This window comes from Myxine glutinosa, chromosome 11, assembly GCF_964187855.1.
Source record: "Myxine glutinosa chromosome 11, kmMyxGlut1.1, whole genome shotgun sequence".
Lineage (NCBI taxonomy): Eukaryota > Metazoa > Chordata > Myxini > Myxiniformes > Myxinidae > Myxine > Myxine glutinosa.
Genome location: NC_136271.1, coordinates 33,453,794 through 33,469,656, shown reverse-complemented (window position 1 = coordinate 33,469,656; position 15,863 = coordinate 33,453,794). Strand labels below are relative to the sequence as shown.

The following is a 15,863-nucleotide window of genomic DNA, read 5'->3' as shown; positions in this document are numbered from 1 at the left end:
ACAAAAACTGCAGTAACAAAAATTGGGCAAATTGCTCATCCCTTCATTTGAATTACATACAACAACAACACAACACAACATGCATTTTAAGGCCATGTTCCCTGCTAGAGCGGGAGTTAGCCTTGCGGTCCCCATGACAATCTTCTCCATTTTGCCCTATTTTCTGCATCTCTCCTTGTTAACCCCCTTGCCCGCATTTCTTCTTCCACCATCTTTAGCCAAGTCTTTCTCGGTCTTCCCCGTCCTCTACTTCCTTCTACATTAACTTCCATCACTCTTCTCAACCAGTCACTTTCATCCTTCCTCAATACATGACCAAACCATCTCAACCTGTTCCTCTTCACAGCATCAATCACAGGCAATATTCCCATCATCTTTCGCAATTCATCATTTGTCTTCCTCTCTCTCAACGATACTCCGCACATCCATCGAACCATTCGCATTTCCACCCTTTCCAGCCTTCGTTGCTGCTCTACGTTCATTACCCATGTCTCGCTCCCATAAATCATAACACTTCTCACACATGCAGCATACACCTTTCCCTTCAGCTTCAGCGACACTCTCCTCCTCATCAGCACGCCACTCAGTTCCCGAAACTTCTTCCATGCACATCTCACTCGAGCAACCGTTGCCGGTTCTTTACATACATTTGAATTTACATACATGAATGAAAACCATTCTGTATTTTCACACTATTCAGCCTTGAAAAAACTTAGGTTAAAACCAATATTGCGTACTTATTACGAAATAATATTTTAAGGAATGGCTGGTTTGGAAAGCACTAGCTAGCTGCTTGGTAACTGAACACACACCCCCCCCTGGTCTCATCCCCACAACAAACCCCAATAACTAGTTCAATAATTTGCATGCATAATTAAGTTTTTCATCTCGGTTTGACAAGCATGTTCTCATAACACAGCTCCAACATAATAATAATAAATAAATAAATAATAATAAATAAAAAACCTGTTGTACATATATACACTACTGGTCAAAAGTTATAGAACACCTCAATTTTTCCATTTTTTATTGAAATTTAAGCAATTCAAGTCAAGTGAATAACCTGAAATGGTACAAAGGTACAGTAAACTGCTCGAGGTAAAAAAAAAAGTTTAGGCTAGCAAAAACGGGAAAATAATGTAAATTGCACAGTTACATTGTAAAAAAAAAAAAGGCCTTCTTCAGGGAACAAGTAATGGGTTAACAACTTACAGCTGTTCTGCAGCAATGTAAGTAAATTAAGCCTTGAAAGTTGATGCAAACAATTCCTACAGGTGTCCCAACCACTGCTGATTACTTGATTACAAACCCCCTGTCTATATAAAAGCAGTATTGGAACAGACTGTTATTACACCCTCTGAAACATTATTTGGACAATATTGCACTGCAGGAAGTAGTATTTTGGAAACTGGAGGAAACTCTGACAGGACGAGGTCTGGCAGACCCAAAGCCACAACAGAATCAGAAGACAAGTTTCTGAGAGTCAACAGCCTGCGTGATAGGCGGCTCACAGGACAACAGCTTCAAGCACAGCTTAACACTGGTCGAAGTAAGCAAGTCTCAGTTTCAACTGTGAAGAGAAGACTTCGAGCTGCAGGTTTGACAGGTCGAGTGGCAGTAAGAAAGCCATTGCTGAGATGGCAAAATAAGAAAAAGAGGCTTGCCTGGTCCATGAAGCACCACGAGTGGACTACTGAAGACTGGAACAAGGTCATATGGACCGATGAATCAAAATTTGAAATCTTTGGTTCATCACGCAGGGTTTTTGTATGCCGTCGAGTAGGCGAAAGGATGGTTCCTCAGTGTGTGACACCAACTGTCAAACATGGAGGAGGAAGCATGATGGTCTGGGGCTCTTTTGCTGGATCCAGAGTCGGCGATTTGCATAGAGTGACTGGCACCCTGAACCAAAAGGGCTACCACAGCATTTTGCAGCGCCATGCAATACCCTCTGGTATACGCCTAGTTGGTCAGGGGTTCATCCTACAGCAAGATAATGACCCTAAACACACCTCCAGGCTATGTCAAAACTACCTTTGAGGAAAAGAACAAGACGGAAGGCTTCAAATCATGGAATGGCCAGGACAGTCTCCAGACTTAGACCCCATCGAGCTGGTTTGGGATGAACTGGACAGAAGGGTGAAAGCAGAGCAACCTACAAGTGCAACACATTTGTGGGAACTTTTGCAACAGTGTTGGGAAGAATTTCCCGAACAATATTTGATTTCCATTGTAGAAAGAATGCCACGACTGTGTTCGGCGGTTATATCTGCAAAAGGTGGCTACTTTGCTGAATCCAAAATTTAAATTAAATTTTGTTAAACAAAATGATTCTATGATTTCTTTTTTATCTCCAATTGATTATTTGTTCTATGCTTAATTTCAGAGTACATTGAGACATTAAACTGCGTAAATTTAAATAAAAACTGTTAAAATTGAGGTGTTCTATAACTTTTGAACGGTAGTGTATATATGAAGCAAAAACATGCGTACTGCCTATGAGCATATATAATACATAGTGGTTATCTACCTGGGATAATTCCGATTGCACTGGGTGACACCTGAGGCCTGTGGCAGCCACATGATTATTTTTTGGGTGGAGTCAGGCCAGCTATCCAACCAATGTGATGAAGGCAGTCCATCCTTGGAACCTCCTTTAGAGGCCATTTTTCCCCGCAGAGCAGGGGTTGGCCTTTTTTTGGACACCGTGGCCCCCTTTTTGAAGCAATGTTTTACGGCCGGATGCCCTTCCTGCCGCCAACCCTGTTGGTTGCCTCTTGACACACAGGGAATTACCAGTGAACTGATAGGACGCAGAGTCCTTCCTTGGACCAGTTTTCCGGCAAAAATGATTAAACCCAATTGTTCAATGCCACGACCAATCGATGAGTGAAGGGAAAAACGGGCATATCCGATTGGTCATTAAAGCGACCAATCAATGAGTGGATATCACTGACATAGCTACAGACACATAAGCTCTATTTATTTTGAAGATGGAGTATAGATTTGATAAAGTTTCTTGGTTGTTTTGCTTGTGGTTATGGAACAAAGGTTTTTGCTGTTTCAAACAAGGTTTGTAAACTTGTGCTTGGGCTGGTGGTATAAGGATTCTGATGGCCAAATTAATTTAGAGGCATGGCCTCTCCTGGGCCTTTGCTGTCAATATGTCAGTATTTTATGATGGTCACACCATAGGATATGGTATCGAGGGGAATGACTAATATTGCGTCCTCATTTAATTGGACAGTGAGACCCTTCTTACTGGCATTGTCTAAAGATGATGATGCTTTATATGTTATTTGTGTTATTCCTCTTTTCCTCTCCGTGTATGTCCATACCACTCCATACCCTTTGGTAGTTTGTGAACCTGCAGCCCTTTGTCGTTCAGCTCCTCAATGAGCGTAGACCTTTGTATGGTTTTTTTTGTTTAACTGACTTGTTGATTTTATGTCTTCCAATATAGGCTGTATTGTTCTCTTTATCATGTCGTTTAACCACAAATGGTTGATCTTTGTCCATAATCTGTGAGTTAAGTTCCAGATTTGTACATCTGTGCTGGGGTGTGACAGGGGAAGCCAAGTGGCTACAGCAGAGTGGCCTGGTCTTGCTTCTCCCTCATGGTTACGATGGGGCTGGGCCGGAGCACTCGTCCTGTCGCATTGAGCGCTTTTTACAGGTACATGAAGCAAAAGTTGTGAAGCTAATACTGAAGACCAAAGGACTAGCTGATTAGCTGGATAGCAACTGAAGGTTGGCCTGATTAGCCTTCTCATTTGAACCAATGACACATGATGTTTGGAACTCAGGTTCAAATCCCATTCGATATGTACATGTTCATTGTTGGGTGGAAATAAGGGGAATACAGATTTAGAAAATGAAGAGACATGGGGAGAAAATATTAGGAATGGAGAAAAATTGGTGTAGGAATTAGAGTTTGGAATTCTTTACAAGGGCATATATATAACAACACAACAACAGGCATTTTAAGGCCATTTTCCCTGCTAGAGCAGGGGTTAGTCTTGCGGTCCCCATGACAATCTTCTCCATTTTGCCCTATTTTCTGCATCTCCCCTTGTTAACCCCCTTGCCCGCATTTCTTCATCTACCACCTTTAGCCAAGTCTTTCTCGATCTTCCCCATCCTCTACGTCCTTCTACATTCATTTTTTTTTTTTTTTTTTTTTTTTTTTTTTTTGTATACAATATCGAGGCTCGTGAAAGAGCGAAAAAGCTTGATTTCCATCACTCTTCTCAACCAGTCACTTTCATCCTTCCTCAACACATGACCAAACCATCTCAACCTGTTCCTCTTCACAGCATCAATCACAGGCTCTATTCCCATCATCTTTCGCAATTCATCATTTGTCTTCCTCTCTCTCAACGATACTCCAGACATCCACCGAACCATTCGCATTTCCACCCTTTCCAGCCTTCGTTGTTGCTCTACGTATATGATATGATAAGGCATATATGATATAAGATATTATTAAACATGTGTTCCTCACATAAGTCTTCTATAATAAAATAACAAGATCCTCAAAGCACAGACAGTACCTTCAGAAAGTATTCGCACTCCTTGACTTTTTCACATTCTGTTATGTTACAGTCTGAATTAAAAAAATTGAGATTTTTTTTGTCAATGATCTATATGGGTTTTTTTTAGACATTTTTACAAAATAATTAAAAATGAAATGCAGAAATATCTAATTTACATAAGTATTCATCCCCCTTAGTCAGTACTTCATATAAGTGCCTTTGGCAGCGATTACAGCTTTGAGTCTTCTTGGTATGTCTGTATCAGCTTTTGCACATCTGGATTTGGGGAGTTTCTCTCATTCTTTCTTGCAGATTTGCTCAAGCTTTGTCAAGTTGGATGGGGTGCGTCGGTGAACAGCAATCTTCAAGCCTTTCCACAGCTTTTCAATGGGATTCAAGTCTGGGCTTTGGCTAGGACACTCGAGGACGTTCACGTTGTTGTTCTGAAGGCACTCCAGTGTTACTTTGGCTGCATGTTTGGGGTCATTGTCCTGTTGGAACGTAAATCTTTGCCACAGTCCATAGTCTTTTGCACTCTGAAGCAGGGTCTCCTCAAGGATTTGCCTGTATTTGGCTCCATTCATTGTTCCCTCTATCCATGCAAGCCTCCCAATCCCTGCCACTGAAAAGCTTCCCCATAGTATGATGCTGGCACCACCATGCTTCACGGTAGGATGATGTTAGATTGCTAATGAATAAGCTGTGCTCGGTTTCCACCTGATCCGATTTCCGATTTCCCATTGGTGTCCTGTTTTCTGAGGAGTTTGTAGACAGTGTGGTGAGTGTGAATAGAGTCTGTGAAAGGTTGATGATGGTGAAAATGATGATTGGAAAGCTCTTGGTGAACGTCATCTTGGGATATGCTCCGCAGGTCGGTCGGAGCGATGAAGAGAAGGACAAGTTCTGGTGTGCGATAGAGAAGCTGATGGAAAACGTGAAAGATGATGAAGTTGTTGTGATAGGAGGAGACCTAAATGGACATGTGGGAAGGAGTATAGATGGTTTTGAGGGAGTTCATGGGGGTTACGGATATGGTGTGAGGAATGGAGAAGGTGAAAGGATTTTGGAGTTTGCTGATGGAGCTGGTTTGTTAATTTGTAATACTCAGTTCCAGAAAGAGGATAATAAGCTTGTTACTTACACGTCAGGTGGGTCGACGACAACCGTTGACTACCTGATGGTGCATTGGTGAGATCGGGGGCACCTCCGGGACACAAAGGTGATCCCGGGGGGGGGAGGCTGTTTCACAGCATCACTTGGTTGCCTGCGACATAAGGGTGAAAGGTGCGAGGAGAGCTCGGCGGGTGAAGTACCAACGGAGAATGAAGGTGTGGAGGTTGAAAGAGGTGACGGTGAGGAGGCATTAAAAGAGAGGCTGAGTAGGGTAGAGGATGATGTGGTTGAGCTTGAAAGTGGTTGGATGTCAATGAAAGCTAGTCTGTTGGGAGCCGATGGTGAGGTATGAGGATGGACAAAAGGACCACCGAGGCACTCGGAAACATGGTGGTGGGATGATGAAGTTCGAAAGAGGATTGACGAGAAGAGGAAGAGGTTCAAGAAGTAGCAGGGGGCTAAGGGTACGGGGGCAGAAAAGGCAGAGCATGAAAGTTATAAGGCAGCCCAGGAGGCTGCAAAGAAAGAGGTAGCAAAGGCGCAGGAGGCATGTAGGAAAATGTTTGGAGAACACTTGGATTCGGAAGAGGGTCAGAGAGCGGTATTCAGGATTGCAAAGCAGATAGCGAAAGAGAGGTGTGATGTGATGGGGGTGAGTTGCTTGAAGGATGAAGTGGGACAAATCGTTGTGGACCCAGATGGAATTAAAGGAAGATGGAAGAGATACATGGAAATGCTGTTGAATGCAGAGAATGAATGAGATGGCAACGTCAAGAGTCACCCAGTTTTAGGACCAGCAGAGAAGATAACTGAGAAGGAAGTTGAGGAAGCGATAAAAGCAATGAAGAGTAGAAAAGCGGGAGGGCCGACAGGAGTTGTGGGAGATATGTTGAAGGCAGCGGGAAGTTGGGGTGTGAAGAGAATGACAGAGATCTGTAATCTGGTGGTGAAAGAAGGCCGCATTCCAGTGGATTGGGAACTGAGTACCCTTGTCCTTTTATTGAAGGGGAAAGGTGACCCTCTGGACTGTGGCTCGTATTGAGCGATAAAGTTATTGGAGCATGGAATGAAGGTATTGGAAAGGGTGTTGCAGAGGAGGATAAGGAAGAAAGTGAAGATGGACGAAATGCAGTTTGGATTTATTCCAGGAAGAGGAACGACAGACGCGCTTTTTATTGTGAGGCAGTTGCAGGAGAAGTACATGGAGAGGAGGAAGAAGTTGTTTCTTGGGTTTGTTGATCTGGAGAAAGCATTCGATAGGGTTCCATGTGAAGTTGTGACATGGGCATTGAGGAAGTTAGGAGTGGAGCAATGGTTGATCAGTGTAGTGATGGCAATGTACGAGAGAGCGCGCACAGCTGTAAGGACAAAGGACGCTAACAGTGGTGAGTTTGAGGTGAAGGTGGGAGTGCAGCCGGGGTCGGTACTAAGTCCACTACTATTTGTAGCTGTGATGGAGGTGCTGGCTCGGAATGTAAAGGAGGGTTTACCGTGGGAGTTGTTGTATGCAGATGATTTGGTCTTGATTGTGGAGAGTATGGATGGACTGAAGGAGAAGATGAACAAGTGGAAGGAATGTATGGAGACAAAAGGTCTGAAGGTGAATATCGGAAAAACGAAGGTGATGGCAAGTGGTAAAGCATGTGGTGAGGTGGAAAGAACTGGGAAGTGGCCGTGTGCTGTGTGCAGGAAGGGTGTCGGAGTGAACTCCATTCAATGCACAATGGGTTCATCAAAAATGTAGTGGTCTGAGAGGGTCATTAACCAGTGTGGCAGCTACATTGAAGTGTTACGTGTGCACAGAGGGAGCTGCAGATGGAGGAAATGTTGAGTTGGATCTTGGAGACGGCGTGAAGCTGGAAGGTGTGAAAACATTTTGCTACCTAGGAGACATGCTGAATGGAGAAGGTGGATCAGACTCGGCAACGGTTGCTGGAGTGAGATGTGCATGGAAGACGTTTCGGGAACTGAGTGGCGTGCTGACAAGGAGGGGAGTGTCGTTGAAGCTGAAGGGAAAAGTGTATGCTGCATGTGTGAGAAGTGTTATGATTTATGGGAGCGAGACATGGGTAATGAACCTGGAGCAGCAACGCAGGCTGGAAAGGGTGGAAATGCGAATGGTTCGGTGGATGTGCGGAGTAATGTTGAGAGAGAGGAAGACAAATGATGAATTGCGAAAGATGATGGGAATAGAGCCTGTGATGGATGCTGTGAAGAGAAACGGGTTGAGATGGTTTGGTCATGGGTTGAGGAAGAGGAAGACAAATGATGAATTGCGAAAGATGATGGGAATAGAGCCTGTGATGGATGCTGTGAAGAGAAACAGGTTGAGATGGTTTGGTCATGTGTTGAGGAAGGATGAAAATGACTGGTTGAGAAGAGTGATGGAAATGAATGTAGAAGGAAGTAGAGGATGGGGAAGACCGAGAAAGACTTGGCTAAATGTGCTGGAAGAAGAAATGCGGGGAGGGGGTTAACAAGGGGAGATGTAGAAAATAGGCCAAAATGTAGAAGATTGTCATGGGGCCCGCAAGGCTAATCCCCGCTCTAGCAGGGAAAATGGCCTTAAAATGCCTGTTGTTTGTTTGTTTCCGCCCGATGTAGCACTTTACATTCAGGCCAGAGTTCAATTTTCCTCTCATCAGACCACAGAATATTTTGCCTCATGCTCTGAGTCTTTCACGTGCTTTTTTGCAAACTCCATGTGTGCTGTCATGTGCCTTTTTCTCAGGAGTGGCTTCTGTCTAAAATAGATTTGTGAAGTGCTGTGAATTTGTGAATACTGGTGTCATTCCGGTAGGTTCTCCCATCTCAGCCAGGGAATTCTGTCGTTCTGTCAGAGTGGTCATTTGGTTCTTGGTCACCTCCCTGACCAAGGTCCTTCTTGCCCGGTTGCTTCGTTGGGTCAGACGGCCAGCCCCAGGAAGAGTCTGCGTAGTTCCATTTCCATTTCCTCATGATGAAGCTCACTGTGCTCTTGGGAACTTTCAACACTCTAGAAATTGTTTTTGTACCCTTACCCAGATCTATGCCTCCTAACAATTCTATCTTGGAGTTCTATGGACAGTTCTATTGACCACTCTTGGTGGAGTTTCTGCTGTGACATGCACTGTCAGCTGTGGGACCTTATATAGAAAGGTAGGTTTCGTTCTACATCATGTCCAATCAATTGAATTGGCCACAGGTGGACGCCAATCAAGTGGTAGAGACCTCTCAATGATGACCAAAGGAAATTGGATGTACCTGAGCTCAATTTGAACTGTTATAACAAAGGGGTTGAATACTTATTGACTCAAGACATTTTAGCTTTTCATTTTTAATTAATTTGTAAAATATTTCTAAAAAAAAAAAATTCCACTTTGACATTATGGGATATTATGCTAATCCATTTTAAATCCAGGCTTGGGTTTTTTTCACATTTATTGTATAAAGAAAAATAGATTAATCACATAAAAAATAACATACTTGTATCGTATTTATAATGATTTAACCACAAATATTGTGCAGTACAGCATGCACAAAAAAAAAATAGGGGCAATGCCCCTGGGCTCACCTGGTAGAACCAGGGAACCGACTCGTATGTGTGAATGACGCACAAAATATGTAACGGAGAAGATGGTAAATACTTATTTTTTTGGGGTGGTGAAGTGGGGGACCCCATTATTTTTTATGCCATGAAGAAACTTCATTACATCATGGGTGATGAAGGTTGTGATCAGTTTCGTCAAAATCGTGTGTGTAGTTTCGGAGAAGAGAGCAAAGATTGCTCCAAGCCCTCGTCAATCACAGGGCTCCCTGCATTCAAATTATTCTTTCAATTTTGTTGGCGTTGCAATGGATTGTATAGTACTTTTATGTGGGATGTAAATCGATGTGTCCTTTGATTGAGTTTTTACAGGAACACTAGGCCTGATAATCTCGTGATTCAATCTTAATGACACTGTGCCAAGGATAGTGGTCGAATTTTATGAGAACGTGTGTGTGTGTGTGTGTGTGTGTGTGTGTGTGTGTGTGTGTGTGTGTGTGTGTGTGTGTGTGTGTGTGTGTGTGTGTGTGTGTGTCGCAAGCAAGGAAAGCCTATCTTATTCCCTCACAGCACATTGGTGTTTGGTTTTATTTTTTTATTTTTTTTATTTTTGGTATACAGAATCGAGGCTCGTGAAAGAGCTAACATTTATCACACAAACAAATCAAACAGACAAACAAACAAAGTATATAAAATGGGGAGCGGTAGACAAGATGGGGAGAGAAGGGGAAGCACATAAACACAACATTTGAGAGCAGGGACATCGGGAATGTGTGGGAGAGGGCTTGGGGGGAGGCGGCGTGGGAAAGGGGGGGGGGGGGGGTGGGAGAAGTATAAAACACAAGGACACCAAGGACTTCCAGGAAAGAAGTTGGTATTTCAAAAAAGTGGATTTGGGGTGAAATTAGCAGGGGTAGAAAAGATCAATGTTTTGGATGGGGGAATATAAGAGATTGTGGTGAACAGCTGTTTTAAAGACCTGGAGGGAGGAGTGGGATTGAAGAGAGTGAGGGAGTTTGTTCCAGAGGCGGAGAAAAAAGGAATGAAGGAGTGAAGGTGAGCAGAGAGTCTTGATTTTGGCAGTTTAACCAGAAGAGGGTTGCAGGCAGATCTTGTGCGACCTGTAGGAATATTTGGGGGACAGAGCCCAGAGAGAGCTGGAGGAGCAAGGCCGGAGAGGAGTCGGTAGAAGACAGAAAGACCACCAACCTGCATGCGGTGAGTAAGTGAAAGGCCCTCGGATGTAGCTTCATCGCAGGAGATTCCAATGATTCTGAATGCTTTGGTTTCAACAGTGTGAAGATGAGCTCGGTGTGAGGCAGGAGCACCAGCCCGGAGGGGATTACAGTATTCCATTGAGCTGCGGATGAAAGTCTTGTATGTGGTGAGGAGCTCAGGTGTGCCAAGGAAGGACTTCGCACGACGGAGGATGCCCAGTCGGCGACTGGCTTTGGAGGCCAGCTTGGAAATGTGGTTTTCCCAGGAAAGATCATGGCAGATAGTGAGACCCAAAAGGTTGAGTGACAGAACTTCTTGGAGAGGATTATTTAGAAAGTAGATGGGAGGGTTGTCCAGTCGGTCTTTTTGGAGAGACATCGTAAGAGTGTGAGATTTGTCAGGATTGAAAGACATGTTCCACTTGTTTGCCCAGTCTGTGATTTTGTCCAGGTCTGCAGAGAGTGAGGAGGCTGCAGACTGCCGATCTGAGGGATGCGGTACGGAGCGGCAGAGAGTGGAGTCATCAGCAAAGAGATAGAGAGGATTTTCAAGAGAGTCGGAGAGATCATTGATGAAGGCCAGAAAAAGCACAGGGCCCAGAACACTGCCTTGGGGAACTCCAAGCCGTATGGTTAAAGCCGTATAGCCGTATGGTTAAACATTTGGATGTTTGGCCAACATTCTTGACTTCACAATTTTCACATGGTATGTTGTAGATGACATTCTTTCTGTCCATTTTGTTCACGTGGTCCTCAGGCCTTGTCGAAAAAACTTTTCCTGATGAGATCATCCATCAAGAAGTCGTACTTTATCTTTAAAACTCTGGCATACATGTCGGGACAGCCTCTTTGCTGCTCTCGAGGTTTAAGAGGCTCGTGTATTTCTTTCCACTTTGGATTTGGTGTTATTGTCAAGAAGAAGTGGGTCTTTTTCATAATGACATACAACAGTCATTGATTTCTGGAATTGTTCATTATATAACCCGGCAGATCCACAAAGGGTAGGTGGCAGAATGATGTTGTTGCCGGTGTTGGCTCCCTCTCCAGAATGCACCAGCAGAGGGACGAATTGGGACTTTTGCAGCACCAGGGAGGTGGTTTAGCGGAAGAGGTAAAATAATTGGAGGCTCGTGTTACAGAACCTGAGTGGGGAAATTGTGAATGAAATGGTACTGTCGCAGCCGAGCACTTTGGACAGTACCATCAAGGTAGAGTTTGCTCGAGTCCAACACAGTCTAGGAGATGAGGTGAGTCGGTCCGGTAAGTATCCCCAGGATGAGATTAAGATAACCCAGGGAACCCTCACCACGAACCACAATTGGGCACAGGAGGTTCCGAAAATAAGTACCTAATTGGGGGGGTGTTTTGGCCTTGAGCTGGATTCGGACATGGAGGAGTCAGGAAATAGAGCCTCGGAAAAAGCAATCCCCTTAGTGAATTTGGAACAGCTGCAGGGAGGGGCAGAAAAATTTGAAGAAGGGGTTGTAACCTGCAGCTGCGGTTGGGCACACGAGGCCAAATTTTTTACAAGTATATTTAAAATCAAACTCAAATTTAAATGGGAATTTGATTTGGAACAGCCTTGGAGGGAGTTGGTCCCCAAATTCGGACCAGGAGAGGTTTGCATTGGGGGGCTGCATTGACAATACTTGGACATGGGGTCCGACTATGGGTGTCGTGGTAACACCCAGGCCCCACGGGGGGTCTGGTGGAGTGTGGCGTCCCTGGTTCATCGGGGCACCGTCCGAGCGAGTGTCTCAGGCCTGCAGGGTCGCCGGACCCTAGAGGGGGTTGAGACCTCCGGGGGTCCGAGGAGGCCACTTGTGGGCACCTAGCATGGTGCACCATGAGGACCACTAAGGGGAGGTGTTGTGGGCCACCCTTTGGTGGCGGCACTGTGGACGGCCAATAAGGGCCTGATGTGGTGGCCGCCCGGGCATGCGGCCTGTCAGCCTCTCCCTGAGACTCTGGGGCAGCCAACATGTGGTGGCCTGCCATGCTGTGCTGGTCAATGGACATGGGTCAAACCGCATAGGGCAGGAATGATATAGCCCACTGGACAACCATTGGAGCATCTGTGGAACATGATGGTGTGAGCATGGTCTCCCACAGATGTTCCGCTGTGATTTGTGGACTCTCGGTTAGGGAAGAGAGCCTTGGGATCAATCGGAGATAAATTTGATCGAGCCAAGCATATGGGGCCATGCTCAGTGGGCAAATGTGTGAAGAAGCGCCCTTCTTTGGTGGAAATAGTGAATGGTGAAAAAAAAATGGCATGGGTAATTTGAGGGTTCGATGCAAAAGTGAGGGGGAATTTTGTGATGCGATGGTGGACACTGGGGCCAATGACACCATTATTGATCCAATGTGTTAGACCAAAGTGTTGGAGGTGGGGACAAAATTGGTAGAGTAGCAGGACACAGCCTTCAAATGGCTAGAGTGGTGACGGCTCAAATATTGGGCCACTGGTTGTAGGGATGGAGTTTTGTGCAGTCTGAGGGTCAATGGGTGGTCGAGGTGGTATGGGTGGTCGAGGTGGTATGGGTGGTCGAGGTGGTATGGGTGGTCAAGGTGTGCGACCAGTGTCTTCTGGGATTGAGTCTACTCGTGGAACACAACTGTCCACTAGACTTTGGGTGAGGTCACATGTGGTTGGGCACTGGGGGCTGCATTTGGTCGGACTGGGGGATGTGTGGAGGTGCAGGGGATGTGGCTGTGTGGATACCACGCACTGTGACCATGCCCCCCTCCAACCCCCCCCTCCCCCCACCCCCGGTCCGAGGTCTTGGGAATGGTGGGATTGACAGCAGGTGCTCACCACATTGGCCAACTTGGGCTTGTGGAGCTGTGGTCCTCACAGGGGGCTAAAGGATGGATGGTGGGTCGCACCCTTGTGGACACTCGTGGGGCATGTTGGCAGTTCGGCTGTTCAACTCATCCGATAGCCCTCGCACGGTAAAGTGGCGGAGCTGTCGTAGCCAAGTGTAGTAGTGTAGTAAAGGTCACCGGAGGAGGCCGATCCACATGCTTGCCAGTACGGCCGGATAAAAGGAAAATTTGGGGAAATTGATTGGCCCCATGCGATAAATTTGGAATTTGGCAGGGTGGATGACACTCTTGGACCTGACCAACCTGTGACAACCTGCACATAAGGTATGGTGCCTTGCCACAGTCTAAAGTGGCACCAGAGTTGAGTGCCGGCTGGCAGGAACATCATATATTTTTATTTAATATTTCCCCTTGTTTGTGTACGAGTCTGAGTGGAGACGTCTCAATTAGGAATTATAGTTTTTACCTCGCCCTTCATTTTTGTCCCCTGCATTTATATTCATTAAATCCTTTATTTTTGTATTTCCTTCTTGTATTGTGGATTTTGCTTGTCCCGTATTTGTGGTTGTGGGTTTGGAATAACCCAGTGTCTGCCGTCCGATCAGATAAGGCTTTGGGTCTTTCCCGCGCACGCCAAAGACAATCCCGCCAAGGTTCGAAGTACGCCTCGGAGTTAAAGCTTGTTTCGGTCATCCGTCACCCGGGGGTCTTAACCCCGGGGACGCGACAATATGTTGGCTTCCTATTCAACGCTCACAGATATAAAGATTCCACACAGATTGAAGGTCCACCAACTTTAAATGACCACTCAGTCTTGACTTATTCCACACATTTAGATAACTGTACCAGGTAACCAAATTAAATGAGAAAACACTGATCAGCAAGGAATTGGCAACATCCGCATCACGCTTGAGCTAACACAAAATGAATTCAACTTCCTGAGAAGATACAATCTTTGCATTGAATTATTGTACACAGCATCGGTATTTTCATCAAAAGTTAGATTGATTGTCAATAATAATGCCCAGGTATTTTTTATTTGTTAACAACTTCCACCTTTTTACCATTTATGGTTTCAGGCTCATGATTGTGACCTTTCTAAAATCCAAGATCGTCTCTAGTTTTGTACACATTCAGAGTGAGACTAAAGTCCCCACACCATTTAGTGTATGTGTCAATCATCGCATTACAATACAAAGGACGATTGATCAGAAAGACAGCCCACAATGGCAGTATCATCCGCGTAATGAATAAAGTTTGAAGTGTTTGAGTGCCACACATCAATTGGTGTAAATGGGATAATTGTAGCAACTTCTGATGCTTTGGAGAGGTTGTATCGTTGACATTGCTCACTGCTTGGTTTCCTGCTCTTCTCAGCACACAGTACAATATCATAATCCTCTTGGTTAGTCGATTCAATGGCAGCTTTACAGCAATGAATGTTTGGGTTGTATTGATGCAGGGCCTCCTGTAGATCTTGGACAATGGCCGCATTCAAACCGAGCATGACTGCCATCCTGTTTTCCATCTCATTGTCGTTGTCATGAAAGTACAGCAGAGCAAATTGAGGCTGAGCATCCTGCCTTGGAAGAAGTGAATCGATTCTGTGATACATCTTGTCCTGACTCTTGAACGTTGGCCGGAAACGTCACGCACCATCATTAGGAGACGGGTCAATATACTGCCTGACCCCAAAAAAATTGCAAATTTTTGTTTTATGCTTATTTCTAGTAGTTTATGAAGTGGAAGACAACATATTAAAAGTTGGACAATTTTGACGCATGGGAAAGTCCCTCAGTGACGTCAGAAAACAAGATGGCTGCCGGCAGATAAAACGTAAAAAAATTGACTGATAATCATCAGACCACTAACAATTTAAAGTTAATTTTGCACCAATATTTGTATTATGATCGTTGCTGGTAGTTTATGCAGTGCTAATCCTGAGACCATTCGCAATTTAAAGTAAATATTTGCACAAATATATGTTCTTTGATTGTTTCTGCCAGTCTATGACATGGAAAGCAACATATAAAAAATTGGACAATTTTGACACATGTGGAAGTACCATATGCCTTCTAGTCTTAGATTCCAGTTTCATCGTCCTCCTCCTCCTCCTCTATGTCTGGTTCAACACTCATATTGTCACAGTTGCTGTCCTGGCAATGTCCACATGCACTGGTGCACGACTGAGGGTCCAAGTATCTGCTGAAGGACTTTGATATTGTAGACATTTGATTTTGCCGTGTCAGAACGGAAATAGAGTTCAATGCAGTTTGTCTCCACCATATAGAAGAGCAGGAGGAGAACTGAACAGTTGCAGTGAATCATCTGAAGTAGTAAGTCTGGAGCAGGGCTTTTGTCTGTCATCACTGGAACAAGTTTTCCTCCTTCTACCTTCCATCCCCACTCCGTTGGCTCCATTCCACAACAAAGGCCCATCCATTCCATTACCTGGTAATAGGTCCGCAGAGAATGAAACTTGCAGGCAGCGGATGTGGGTGGCAGTCTTTCAGGAGTGACAAATGCCTTAGCCCTTGCAACCTTTTTGCAGAGAATGTTGTATCTGATCGATGCCAATGAGTCGTTCTGATTTGCTTTAAACAATGCCACCATTGCTCTGCAGCCTGCAGTTTCAATAACATC

The 15,863-nt window shown here is 44.9% G+C and overlaps 1 protein-coding gene across 1 annotated transcript in view; it reads left to right on the top strand.

Moving 5' to 3' along the window:
* DHTKD1 (dehydrogenase E1 and transketolase domain containing 1) overlaps window positions 1–15,863 on the top strand; it is a 104,326-nt gene that overhangs the window by 75,159 nt on the left and 13,304 nt on the right. The window contains exon 12 of the mRNA XM_068130452.2: window positions 3,570–3,676. Coding sequence (XP_067986553.1) covers window positions 3,570–3,676 — 107 coding nt within the window. The remainder of the gene's footprint in view (window positions 1–3,569; window positions 3,677–15,863) is intronic.